The following is a 14,827-nucleotide window of genomic DNA, read 5'->3' as shown; positions in this document are numbered from 1 at the left end:
GCCAGTTCATCCTTAAGGGCAGGAGACAGTCCCTCGAGGTAGAGTGCCCGCAGGCAGTCTTCTTGCCAACCTAACTCAGTAGCTAGAGTTCTAAACTTCACAGTATATTCAGCGAGCAAGTGCGAGCCTTGACGGAGGTGGAGTAGGTGGTGGACAGCGACCACCTATCAGCCTCAGTCTTCGAAAGTGCATCGGAAGACGGAGATGAACTAAGAGAGCTGGCGAAGGATTGCGTCAGAATGCTTCCAGAATGGGGAAGCCCATGCCAGGACTTCCCTTCAAGACATGAGAGGATAAATGTGATTTTCGTTACCTCATCGAGAAACAGTGAGGGTTGCAGTGAGAACTGCAAATAACATTGATTTATGAATCCTCAACAGAGGCGCAGATCCCCATTAAAATGGGGTGGAGCTGGGAGGGCCAGCGGTGCCCGTGAGGGCAAGGTATGGGCAAGAGACCCTGGGTTGGACATGATGAATTCCTCCAATTGAGAATGCATCTTTTCCATGGAAGAAGCCAACGCTTCCATAATTCGTTGTTGTTCTCAGACACGATTGACCAGACCAGGGATGGCCTGCAAGGCAGGAGACTCCGCTGAGTCCATGGGCTTGGCAACCTGTTGCCATGGAGGTGGACCCTTGGCCTGGTGCAGGATTGGCACAGCCCTCTGGTCGGACCCAGAGAGCACCTGCCACCAGGAGGCGGAGCACACAAGGAGACAGAGGCTAGCTGGAGCTTCGCCAATACCAGTCTGGGGTTTCCGCAGGTTGAACCCTTGGTACCCGGACCATCTGGACTTAGTTGGGACTCATATGGTCTCCTGAAGAGGTAGAGGAGGGGGTGTGCCCACCACGAGCAAGGGTGCATGGCTGATGTGGAGAGGATGGGCTAGATTCAAACTGGAAGCCCCGGAGACCTGAGGAAGGTGCTCTGGGCGAGGCAGGCAACGCGTACAGGTCTAGTCCGGTGAAAGCTGCAGGTGGATTCCAAGCAGGATGGTTTTGTAGTCACAGTAGTCCAGAAGAGAGTGTCCTATTGAAGCGCAAGGGTCAGAGCCAGAGTATCCATCCAGAAGTGGTCAGCCAAAACAGGGGTCGAAATCAAGGTCAGTCCGAGTGTAGTCAAGGCAAGCGAGGGTCAGTTCCAGGCGGCAGACGAAGAGGATGGTCAGGCAGGCAGAGGTCAGTTCCAGGCAGCAGACAAGAGTATGGTCAGGCAGGCAGAGGTCAGTACCAAAGATCAGTCCGTAGAGATACTACCTGAGTAGGGAAGCAGGAACACATGGAGGCTCAGGAACAAGGAGACGCTGGAACAAAGAGACACTAGAACAAGGAAACGCTGGAACAAACAGTTAGGCAAACTACTACATCAACGGTGTCGACCCGATTGCCAAGGCGAGGTCCTAGAGAACAGGGCCTGGCTTATATACTCGAGTCAGGTGACATCATCGGGTTGCACAGCAGAGCTGGTTCCCGCCCTTGGCCCTTTAAAGCATCTGGGGGTGGAGCTGGCGCCGGAGAGGACGCCGCACACCGGCGTGAAGCTAGGCCCAAGGTGGAGGGCCTAGGAGATGTCACCGCGGGACGCCGCGGATGGGTGGTGCTGGCAGCGGCCGCAGGAGAGGATGGCCCGGGAGCCATTAGTGCAGGAGCAAGGTGAGCAGACCTGGGCCCGGGCCTAGCACGGATGGGTCGTGCAGCAGCTACTATGAAGATTGACGTCTGAGGTTACATACAAATTTGAATGAAACATTTTCTGGAATATTATTGCTTAAGAGGTATTGATTGAACATCAGACTTCTCCAACCACTATTCATATATGTCTTTGGACATGAAATTATTGTATAAATATCTATTTGAGCAGCTACAGTGGTCTCTACAGTTCATATCATTTCAGAAACACCCCTGAAGAAGCTGGACACCAGCGAAACAAGGGCCTTTTGTTGGGATTCAAGGACACTGTATCAAATACCTAAAGATATCAGATCTTTAAAAACAAAAAAATCTTGAATGATTTAGAGATCATTTTGAGATGTAAGGACAATACTGGTTTATTTAAAGACATTTGATCCTAGACAAATAGAAAATATTTCTTGTCTATTTAGAGATAGTGGTGAGAACTTCTGTAAATAATATTCTGTTTCTGCTATTATTATGGGTGTATGTAAAATATATAAGTTTTTTTGGGCAAAAAAACAGTGATATAGGATATATGTGTGTGTGGTATGAGACATTAATGTATGGTTTGCGGATAATATGTTTTTAAGAATCAGGTTTGCTGTGATTCTGAGAATGTTTGGACATGTCTAAAACTGTTTTGGAAAACTTCTTCAGAAATGTATTCAAATGTTTGAAAACTTAGAATAAAGTGCTTGAAAACTTATGAGGTTCCGTTTCGCTATTTTTGGATTAATTCTATATTAGGGAATATTTGTTTTTGTACTTTGTTTGCTATATACCTAGCGGTCACCAATATTTGCACCAAAAAGATATTCAGCAAGATTAGCAAATAAAAATAATCACATCCTATGTTAAAAAAACAAGACTCAGAGGCCAAGAGGGAATGGAGAAAGTAAACGCACTGCTTCATACTCATCAGTTGCATCTACTGTTCTCCTCTGCAATTCTTCTTTGAAGACTGCAGAGTCAAAAATGTGATGGGACTCAGCAGGAGGACTGGTCTTCTTCAGAGTATATCAAACTGCACTGAAAGTCTAAAATTGCAAATCCAAAGACATGTACTGCAAGTGGCCTGGATGGGAGACAAAGCTAGAATCCAGGCCCAGCTGCTTTTGGGGTTGGAGAAGTATCCAGAGTCCATCTGCTATCTAAGCCATGCAGTGAAGAGGATCGGTATCAATGTTTCTGTGCTTTCATCTGGCCCTGCTGTGTCCTTTCAGCTCCATACTCGAGCACTCACTGGAGAGTAGATCTCTTATCCTTTGGCTTTAGTGCTAAAGGAATGATGCCACCTTCAAAACCTTAACACTGTTATGGTTTTGAGGTGTTTGAGTGGATTCTTGGGTACTGTGCTGATGACCAATCCCATGGGGAGGAGCCCCGTGAGGAACCACAGTACTAGGCTAGACTCGAGACACGCAAACACAAATATTTGTCTTTTATTATACAGCTGAATAATGCCACCAGAGGTGGCAGTAGTGAGGTGATCCAGAGGAAGCAGTCCAGGGGCCCTCAGCAGAGGAGACCCGTCTCTCAGCGATAGTATAGGGAGTTCCAGATGCAGGTTCCCAGTGCTGAGCTGTAGATGAGACAGACTGACAATGTTAGATTACTCACTAAGATGGTAGCTGTATAGATGGAGATCCCAGCAGGCAGAAGTAGTTGAATACAGGCACCGAGGCAGGGAGAGCAGGCCCTCAAGGAGCGAGTACCTGATCCCTGATAGGCACCTGAAAGAAAGCAAAGGGCCCCCGAGGAGCGGGTACCCAGGTTAGAGAAATACCCTGAAGGGCAGAGAGATCTTCCAGCGGCAGCAGGGAAGCGGCAGAGTAGCTTAGACTGGACAAGTCCAATCCTTGCTAACTCAATCTGTTAGCAAACGAAGGGCAGGCTAAATATCCGGATAGCATGATGTCACTCAAGGGGGTCGCTCCCAAGGTTCCTGCCATGATGTGGATACAGACGTGGGTGTCATGCGTGCGTGCACCCTAGGAGGCCCTCATGCGGATTGCCTTGCCATTGCCGTTCTGGGGGACGCCGGAGAGAGCGGCATGCAGACGCAGTGGTAGCCATCTTCCTAAGGCTAGCAGGGAGAGCAGAGAGAGCAGAGAGAAAGGTGAGGCACAGAGGTCGAAGCCATCTGAGACCGAATGACACAACACACACCACCAGCAGATGGTGTGTATCCTTGATCCTTTCACTTCAGCTTTGCCTGTTGTGTTGATTCAATGGATCCAGTCTTTAACTCTTCAAGTTAAGACTGTTGTTTCATCTTGAATACACTGATTGACCTTGGTGAAATCCTTGATCAGATGCTTCAAAGAGTTAAATACATTTTAATAAAATTGTATAAAGTATAAATGCATAGTAATAAATACAAAAGTCAATAAACATTACAAATATCCCTTGAAGCAGGCATTGCCAGAACATGATCATGTTTGGAATTTTTTATTTTTAATTTTAATGTTTATTGACTATTATATTTATTATTATGCATTAATATATTTTATACAATTTTAATAAAATGTATTTTACTATATGTTTTATTTTATTTTGTGGATGGCCATTTTATTTTATTGATAGCTACATCTTTTACCTAGTGTTAATTATTTATTATTATTCATAGTTCAATTTTTCATATTTGTCTTTGAAGTGTGCCACTCTTCTGTTTTTTCCTGTTGATTGTGCTTACTGGCTTCTGTATTTCACTCTTATTTTGAAAACCCTGCATGTGCTTTGCTTTATCTCTCTAAGCCTGTCCTGTCCTTGTCCCATTTCAGGGCAGGAAAAAGTTTACACACTGTTTATTTATCCATATGTAGTGAGAGGGGGCAAATTTTCAAAAGGTATTTTGACATGGATAAACTCATGTTTGCATGTGTAAAATCCTTTGAAAAATATTCTCTAAATAAAAATGTATGTGACCAGCTATAAGCCACTTCTATGAAGAGGGAAGAGTACAGATAGTTTCAACTGGGCTAAAAACACAAGAAGAAAAGAGCCTGGTTAAAAAAAAAAAATCTAGAAACAATAGAAAAATAAGTGTAGAGCTGACCCAATGGATAAGTGATATTGCCGTGCACTGCCATGCTGAATGTTCCCAGTTCAGTCCCTGAGTCAGATCTTCTGCACCTTGGGTTGGCTGGAGCTGGAGATGCTATGGAAGCAACATTCACAACCCCTAGTGAGGGAGGGAGACATGATCATTGCTAAGGGCAACACCTGGTGGCTGAATTTACATCCCATGATACAATGCTCCAGAAGGAGATCTGGGGCATTTCTCCCAGCCTTAGGACCATTGCTGCAGTGGACCCTCCCACTGTTCTTAGTTTGGTCATTGCAGCAATGGTCTTTTAACAATAGGAGAAAAATCCCTGGGTCATTGTGAATTGAAGGCTCATGGTGCCAGAATCCCAGCATGGGTTCGATTGCACTGGAAAGAAAAGGAGACAGGAGAAACGATCAGGACAAAAAATAAAATAAAAGAAAGTGTAAAAAACATTACATCACTTAAATGGAAGATCAGTAAAATAAATACAAGATCTTCATAACTGGCTGGGGGTAAAGAAATTTCTTATAGAGTGATTTACCTTAAAACAAAACCTGACTGCTACAATCAACATTGTCATTACAACAATGTGAAACAGTTTATTATGTAGAACAACATACTAGACATGCTTTAAGGCACTAACTGAATTACCAAGATATCTTTCTCAAGTGCAGTAGTTGGTCCAGCTGCTGGATGGAAATCATCGAACGACATAGACTGGAGTGATGCACATTCTTGCTGCCTAACAAAATAAAATATAAAGCAATGATTTAATACAGATTTATTAGTACATATGTATATGAATATGTTTATATGCTACCAGAGTACACTAGAGCAGTATTTCCCAATCCTTTCCTGGACAAACTCTTAGCCAACTGGGTTTTAAGGATTGCCGCAATGAATTTGCTTGAGTTGCATTTGCATACACTAGGCTTCCAAAGTATATAAATCTAACTCGTGAATATTTATTATGGATATTCTGAAAACCAGACTGAGAAATTACTACTTACCTGATAATTTCCTTTTCTTTAGGATAGACAGATGAATCCAGAACCAGTGGGTTATACACCTCTACACTAGATGCAGATGGAGCAAAGCTGACATCACAGTATATATACTCCTGCAGTGACATCAGCCTGCCAGTATTCTCTTCAAAAGCTAACTGTGGACAGACTAGCAAAAACTTGATTAACAACAGATAACCATTTCAATACTCAGCCAACAGGAAACACTGAGCTCAGACAAAAAAATGCATCAACACTAGTCTAGGGACTGGATTAACACTTATCAGTAACCCCTGGAAAACATAGCCACGCAGGAGGATCACAGCACACTCATTCGGCAGCAAAGGGCAGGAAGTTGATTCATCTGTCTATCTTAAAGAAAAGGAAATTATCAGGTAAGTAGTAACTAGGGATGTGAATCGTTTTTCAACGATTAAAATTATCGTCCGATAATGTTAATATCGTCTTAAATCGTTATAGAACACGATACAATAGAAATTCTAACGATTTATCGTTAAAAATCGTTAAATCGTGTTAGTGCGCACTAACGGGAGTTAGTGCGCACTAACTCCCCGTTAGTGCGCACTAACTCGATTTAGTGCGCACTAACTGAAAATGATACAAATAAACACTTTCCAGGTCACTGAAGGTCAGTTAGGAATGAATATGTGTTCCTATTGGCTGGCTGCCCTCTTATCTATTGATGTTACCAAGGTTACCACTGAGGTGATGGTTGGGGGGATGGGAAATGGAACTGGAAACTAACGAACACCAACAGAAAATGAAACAAAGTGTTCACACTTCCCAGGTCAGTAAAGGTCACTTAGGAATGAATATGTATGTATGTATTCCTATTGGCTGGCTGTGCTCTTATCTATTGATGTTACCAAGGCTAACACTGAGGTAATGGTTGGGGGGATGTGAAATGGAAACAGTTGGAAGCTTGACAAAAAAAGTAATGTAATGATCAGCACTCACGTGACTAGAATTTGTTTGTTTATTATTTTTGTTAGCAGGCACCTGAAATGCTAGTGCATGTTGAATTTGCCAATCACTGTGCATTTTAGAAAGGTGGTCCTGGCTGGAACTGTACACAGTTCAAATATATGTAATTGATTGTTGGTAAGTGTATTTTTTAAGTAGCCACACTGGCACAAGTATGTTTACTTTTCCTCCTACTTAACTCATTAGCTCAGCTTTGTAAGAAGGGCTTCTCTGCTTGTGTGTTGTTTTTGTTTGGTGTGAGGAGAGCAGAAACATCAGATCTTTATTCAATCTACTACAGTCATCTCTTACAGTGCCCTATCCCTATTAATACCAGAAGTGTTGTGATCTTCCTGCACACAGTGCCCTAACCCTGATACCAGTCTGAGACAGCTCCCTCCCTGCATTACTAGTGAGAGGCTGGCTTCACAGACAGGGGGGAGCTGCCTGACCCTCACTCCTGACTTCCCCCATGTCCCAGCTAGTGAATGGTGTGTGGGTGAGGGGGGGGGAGGATGGTGAAGTCTGAGACAGCTCCCTCCCTGCATTACTAGTGAGAGGCTGGCTTCACAGACAGGGGGGAGCTGCCTGACCCTCACTCCTGACTTCCCCCATGTCCCAGCTAGTGAATGGTGTGTGGGTGAGGGGGGGGGGAGGATGGTGAAGTCTGAGACAGCTCCCTCCCTGCATTACTAGTGAGAGGCTGGCTTCACAGACAGGGGGGAGCTGCCTGACCCTCACTCCTGACTTCCCCCATGTCCCAGCTAGTGAATGGTGTGTGGGTGAGGGGGGGGGGAGGAGGATGGTGAAGTCTGAGACAGCTCCCTCCCTGCATTACTAGTGAGAGGCTGGCTTCACAGACAGGGGGGAGCTGCCTGACCCTCACTCCTGACTTCCCCCATGTCCCAGCTAGTGAATGGTGTGTGGGTGAGGGGGGGGGAGGATGGTGAAGTCTGAGACAGCTCCCTCCCTGCATTACTAGTGAGAGGCTGGCTTCACAGACAGGGGGGAGCTGCCTGACCCTCACTCCTGACTTCCCCCATGTCCCAGCTAGTGAATGGTGTGTGGGTGAGGGGGGGGGAGGAGGATGGTGAAGTCTGAGACAGCTCCCTCCCTGCATTACTAGTGAGAGGCTGGCTTCACAGACAGGGGGGAGCTGCCTGACCCTCACTCCTGACTTCCCCCATGTCCCAGCTAGTGAATGGTGTGTGGGTGAGGGGGGGGAGGATGGTGAAGTCTGAGACAGCTCCCTCCCTGCATTACTAGTGAGAGGCTGGCTTCACAGACAGGGGGGAGCTGCCTGACCCTCACTCCTGACTTCCCCCATGTCCCAGCTAGTGAATGGTGTGTGGGTGAGGGGGGGGGGGGGGAGGAGGATGGTGAAGTCTGAGACAGCTCCCTCCCTGCATTACTAGTGAGAGGCTGGCTTCACAGACAGGGGGGAGCTGCCTGACCCTCACTCAAGCAGAGAAGCCCTTCTTACAAAGCTGAGCTAGTGAGTTAAGTAGGAGGAAAAGTAAACATACTTGTGCCAGTGTGGCTACTTAAAAAATACACTTACCAACAATCAATTACATATATTTGAACTGTGTACAGTTCCAGCCAGGACCACCTTTCTAAAATGCACAGTGATTGGCAAATTCAACATGCACGTGTCTGCTAACAAAAATAATAAACAAAGAAGTTCTAGTCACGTGAGTGCTGATCATCACATGTCAAGCTTTCAACTGTTTCCATTTCACATCCCCCCAACCATTACCTCAGTGGTAACCTTGGTAACATCAATAGATAAGAGCACAGCCAGCCAATAGGAATACATATTCATTCCTAAGTGACCTTTACTGACCTGGGAAGTGTGAACACTTTGTTTCATTTTCTGTTGGTGTTCATGAGTTTCCAGTTCCATTTCCCATCCCCCCAACCATCACCTCAGTGGTAACCTTGGTAACATCAATAGATAAGAGGGCTGCCAGCCAATAGGAACACATATTCATTCCTAACTGACCTTCAGTGACCTGGAAAGTGTCTATTTGTATCATTTTGGGTTAGTGCGCACTAACTCGAGTTAGTGCGCACTAATCGGAAAAAACGATTTTTCAACGAAATAATCGTGCCAAACACGATTTTCTTCTCCTGCCACACGATTTCTATCGTTAAGACGATATGGAAAACGATTCACATCTCTAGTAGTAACTTCTCATTTCTTAGTGTCTAGACAATGAATCCAGAACCAGTGGGATGTACCCAAGCTACTCCTAAATAGGGTGGCAGGCTGCCTGTGGTCCAGTCAAAATCGCACGTGCAAACACTACATTCTCTCGGGCTTACACATCTAGATGATAATACCTGGAAAAGGTGTGCAGGGAGGACCACATCGCAGCTCGGCAAATGGTGGGAGACAACCATCTAACTTCCATTCATGACACTGCCTGAGCCCTAGTGGAATGAGCCCTAACCTGACTAGGCAACAGCAGTGCAGCATCCATGTACGTGGCTGTGACTACCTCCTTAATTCAGCGAGTTATTATAGCCCGCAAAACTGGTTCACCCTGTTTACTACCACTGTGGAGAACAAAAGACGCTCCGTCTTCCTGAAAGGTTTAGAAACCTCTAGATACCTCACGACATGTCTCTTGACATCCAAGGGTTGCAACAGGCAATATTCCTCTGCATCTCTTTCCCTATCCAGAGACAGCAAGGAAATGGACTGATTCAAGTGAAAATCTGAGACCACTTTTGCCAAAAAGGAAGGAACAGTATGCACTTTATCACCCCTGGAGTCACTCAAAGGAATGGTTCCTGGCAAGACAGGACCTGCAGCTCAGAAATGCAATACGCAGAACAAATCGCCACAAGAAACACCGTTTTCAAGATCAGTAACCGCAAGGAAAGGTTATGCATTGGTCTAAATGAAGGGCCCACTAAGAAATCCAAAGTAGATTAAGACTCCACAAGGGTACCCTTAACTGCAAGGGAGGATGAAGATGTTTCACTCCTTTCAAGAAACAGGCCACATCTGGATGAGTTGACAAGGGACCACCATTTACCTGACCCTTGAAACAGGCAAGAGCAGCTACTTGCACCTTTAAGGAATTAAGGGCCAACCCTTTATTCAATCCATTCTGCAAAAATTCCAAAATGAGCAGGATCTTAACTGAATGAGGAATATCACCTCGATCTTTACACCAAGCCTCAAACAATCATGAAACCCGAATATAGGCTAAGGAAGTGGAGAATTTTCTCGCTTGTAGCAAGGTGCAAACACTGCAGTAGAATATCCACACTTCAGCAAGCGAGATCTTTCAAGGGCCATACTGTAAGACAAAATCAAGTTGGATCTTTGTGAAGAACAATTCCCTGCCGCAACAGATTCCTGTGTACCAAAAACTGAAGGGGGGAGTCTACCAGGAACCTTCACATATCCGCATACTATGGTCTCCTGAGCCAATCTGGTGCCACCAGAAGCACCATCCCTCTATGACTCTTCATCCTCCGAACCATTGTGCCCAAAGACATAAAACAGCTTGTCCTCTGGCCATTTCTGCACGACAGCATCGATGCCCAATGACTTCAAATCTCTCCTGCTACTAAAGAATCGAAGAATCTTTGTATTGTGAGAAGTCGCCAGCAGGTCTAGAAATGGAAGGCCCCAGCAATCCACTGTCAGCTAAAACTCCTCGTCTGATAATACCCATTCTCCTGGGTCCAGACTCTCCCTGCTGAGAAAGTCTGCTCTTACATTGTCTTTTCCTGCAATGTGTGAGGCTGAGATCTCCTGAAGATACACTTTTGCTCATTCCATAAGTTGGTCCTTCTTCTGCGATACTTGCTGGCTCTTGGTTCCTCCCTGCCAATTGATGTAAGCCACTGTTGTTGCATTGTCTGACATTATCCAGACTGCTCGACCCTGCAACCTGCCACTGAACTATAAGTATGCCAACCAGACCACCTGGGCTTCCAGCTAATGGATGTTCCAGAGAGACTCTTCTGCACTCCAGCGCCCTTGCGCTGTTAGTTCATCACAGTGAGCTCCCCAACCCTGGAGGCTCACATCTGCCATGATTTTAGGGAAACTCCCTTTCTTAGATGATCCACTTGTAACCACCACTGTAGTTGAGAGCAGACTTCCATCGGCAAGTGGAGCCAAATTGAATAGACCTAAGATAGCAGGGAGTGCTGAAGAGGATGCATATGTGCCCTTGCCCATGGCACCACTTCCAGGGTTGCCGCCATCAATCCGAATACCTGCAGATAGGTCCACACTGTCGGGCCTATAGTATTCATCAATAGACACACCTGCATTATCAACTTCTGAATACGAACTGCCGGCAGGAAAATCCTGCCCTGTTTCATGTCGAACCGAACGCCAAGATATTCTAGCGACTGAGATGGCTGAAGATAGCTCTTGGCCAAATTCACCACCCAACTGAGCTCCTGTAACAGGGAGATTTCCTTGCGGGTCACCAGGTAGCTCTCTTCCAGAGACTTGGCCCGAACCAGCCAGTCATCCAAGTACAAGTGTACCAGTATCCCATCCTTTCTCAACTCTGCCATCACCACCATAACCTTGGAAAAAGTTCTGGGAGTGATGGCCCGACCAAAAGGCAGCACCTGAACTGATAATGGTGTCCCAAAACCACAAATCACAGAAAACGTTGGTGCTCTAGTCGGATGGGAATATGTAGGTATGACCTTGGACAGATCCAAAGAGGTCAGAAATTCCCCCAGCGGCAAGGCCATTATCACTGAGTGCAATGTTTCCATGTGAAAATGCATCACCGGCAGATAACAGTTGACTCCTGTGAGGTCCAGGATAGGATGAAAGGAGCCCTCCTTCTTGGGAACAATGAAATAAATAGAATATCGACCCATATTTTCTTGAGACATGAGCACTGGAATCACAGCTTTCATACTGAGAAGCCTTGACATTGTAAACTCCACTGCCTGCTTCTTCTGTGGGGAGTGGCAGGGAGACACCATGAACACGTTCCGAGGACACTGTGAAACTCCAGCGTATATTCCTCTCTATCACCCCCAGGACCCACTGGTCCAATGTGATTTTGATCCACCTCTGATAAAAGAACGAGAGGCACCCCCCATCTCCTGCTCCTGGGGATGGGTCATCAAACCTTCATTGGAAGCCCGCATCCCATCTGGACTGTCTGGGACGAAAGGACTAAGACCTACTGAAAGGTCGAGTCCTCTGAAAGGTCGCTCCTCTGTAGGGTCAAAAACGTTTCAATTCCATTGCACGACCTTTCATACCAAAGGAGGGCGGTGTGTGCTTCTTATCCTCCGGAAACCAAGGAACTGGGAATTCACCCCACTTATTGGCCAGTTTCTCCAACTCGCTTCCAAACAAGACCAAACCTTTAAAGGGCAATTTCGTAAGGTTAGCCTTGGAGGTCAGATCAGCCGACCAATTTCTCAGCCATAACTGATGCCTAGTCAATATTACCGAAGCCACCCCTCTGGCTGAGTTGCAGACCAAAAGCGCAGCCTGCATCTGCCAAAAAGGCGGCTGCTGGCTACAGAACTGCTCTGGAATTCACTCCAGATTCATTGACCTCCTGAAAAAGAAATAAACAAGAGTGAGCCGCAAGGTAACAACATGAATCTATCAGTAAGGTCATTACCACTGCTTCAAATGCTTGCTTAAGGATGGCCTCAATCCTTCTATCATGGAAATGCTTCAAGGCCGCTCCTACCTCCACGGGGATAGTCGTCCACTTGGAGATGGCACAGACAAGCACATCCACGTTCAGAAAATGCAAACGCTTTCTCATCACCTGATCCAGGGGATACAGGCCTTCCAAAACCTGATCCCCTTTAAAATTAGTCTCCGAGGCACCCCTCTCAAGATCAATCAATTCTTGAATGGCCTCCATAACAGGAAGAAAACAAGAGGCTTTATGCAAAGAAATGAAAATGGGATTTTTTCTTTGGCTTAGACTTGGAATCAGCCCGAGGTACTCCCAGCATCTTTAATGTCTGGGAAATTAGAGCCGGTAGCTCATTTTTATGAAAGAACTGCAATATAGCCATATACGTTTCCAGTCCACGAGGAATTTCTCCATCCTCCAGAGAGTCAGTATTGGCCTTATCATCGGTGCCATCTGGATCCCTATCGAGAAAACCTGCTGCCAATCACAAAACCAGCTACTGGACCAAGGCACTCATCTGAGGGACCAGGGAAATCACCACAGGAATTCTCAACTATAGGAGAGACCATTTGGTATCACCGGAGGAGAGCATGGCGAATTCAATTTCCTTCTTTTTCACCTTCTAAAACTAAAGTAATCCTCAGAAGGGAGATGCATGTCCACCATCTGCTAGAGACAGAGAATACTGGAAGGCTGATGTCACTGCAGGAGTATATATACTATGATGTCAGCTTTGCTCTGTCTCCATCTGCTGATAGAGATACATAACTCACTGGTTCTAGATTTATCTGTCTAGACACTAAGAAACAGTTAGATGTGCCTTCAGGAGAATGGTTGAAGAAATACTGCACTACATCCTAAATCTGTCCATGGCTTGCTAAATAAACTAAATAAACTAAACTAATTAAACTAAGTATGTTAAATTAATCATTACCATAAGGAGAATATATTATTATTAAGTATTATTCATATATTAATAGCAAAATTAGTTGTAGCAAATTAGTTAAATGATAATACAGAGGCCTATGTACTAACCATTATTAAAATCTAAATGAGAAAGCAGAGTTGCTTACCTGTAACAGGTGTTCTCACAGGACAGCAGGATGTTAGTCCTCACATATAGGTGACATCATCAGGATGGAGACCAATCACGAACACTTTTGTCAAAGTTTCTAGAACTTTGACTGGCACCTACTGGGCATGCCCAGCATGGCACCAACCCTGCATCCAGCAGGGGTCCCCCTTCAGTCTTGTGCATAGCAAGAAGTACGTACGAAAAATAAAATAACAAATCGCAAGTGAACCCAACTCTGCGGGGTGGCGGGCGGGTTTCGTGAGGACTAACATCCTGCTATCCTGTGAGAACACTTGTTTCAGGTAAGCTACTCTGCTTTCTCACAGGACAAGCAGGATGGTAGTCCTCACATATGGGTGAGTAGCAAGTTGAGGATGCCCGAGCAATGCACCAAATGCACCCAAAGACGTGCAACAGGCACAACAACAGGGGTGTATTTGGGTAGGAGGGCACCCTGAAAACCCTGAACAGGTCGCTGGTAGGATTCTGGGTAGTTAAGCTGAGAATAAGTTGCATAGAATAGATTGGCCAAAAATGGAATCTTGCCTGCCAGCCTTATCCAAGCAATAATGGGCTGCGAAGGTATGGAGAGAGCTCCAGGTCGCAGCCTTACAAATATCAAATTCAATAAGTGGCACCAAACGAGGTTGCCACGGCCCTAACAGGGTGTGCTTTTATACGGTCTTGTAGCAGAATGACTGCTTGCTGATAGCAAAAGGAGATACAGTCCACCAACCAGGACGAAAGGGTCTGTTTTCCCACTGGATTTCCCAATTTGATGTTATTGAAAGAAACAAATAATTGAGTGGACTTCCTGTGGGCTGATGTGCGCTCCAGATAAAAGACTAGGGCACATTTGCAGTCCAGGGAATGTAGAGCCTGTTCTCCTGGGTTTGAATGGGGCCTTGGAAAGAAAGTAGGTAAGAGGATGGATTGATTAAGATGAAATTCCGACACTACCTTTGGTAAAAACGTAGGGTGTGTATGGAGATCGCAGGAATGGAGAGGCTCAAACTGTTACGGTCCCGGGCTGTGCCCCGGTCCCTCCACCTACCTCGGGGCTGGCCAGGGCCGCTGAAAGACCTCTCCGTCCAGCAAGGCTATCCTGGCCTCTCCCATGGCGCTCCCTTCTCGAGGGAGATGCCGTCGATCCGCCACGTTGGGCCCCGCCCCCTAGGCGCGTGCGTGCACAGGGGCTGAAGATTTAAAGGGCCCAGCGCGGGAAGATGCAGGATAGCCTCCAGATGACGTCAAATGCTGCAGGGGTATTTAAACCCTGCAGCTGGGCCCATACTTTGCCTTGCAATGAGGTCACTAGCCTCTGAGTTTCTAGTTGCAGTTTTGACTTCGGCTTGTTCCTGATTACTGACTTC

The 14,827-nt window shown here is 45.9% G+C and overlaps 1 protein-coding gene across 1 annotated transcript in view; it reads right to left on the bottom strand.

Moving 5' to 3' along the window:
• Positions 1–14,827, bottom strand: part of DNAH7 (dynein axonemal heavy chain 7) — a 724,465-nt gene that overhangs the window by 686,855 nt on the left and 22,783 nt on the right. Inside the window, 1 exon segment of the mRNA XM_029606081.1 lies at positions 5,380–5,470. Coding sequence (XP_029461941.1) covers positions 5,380–5,470 — 91 coding nt within the window.

The sequence above is a fragment of the Rhinatrema bivittatum genome, chromosome 6, assembly GCF_901001135.1.
Source record: "Rhinatrema bivittatum chromosome 6, aRhiBiv1.1, whole genome shotgun sequence".
In the NCBI taxonomy this organism is placed as follows: domain Eukaryota; kingdom Metazoa; phylum Chordata; class Amphibia; order Gymnophiona; family Rhinatrematidae; genus Rhinatrema; species Rhinatrema bivittatum.
This window is presented reverse-complemented; position numbering and strand designations above follow the sequence as displayed.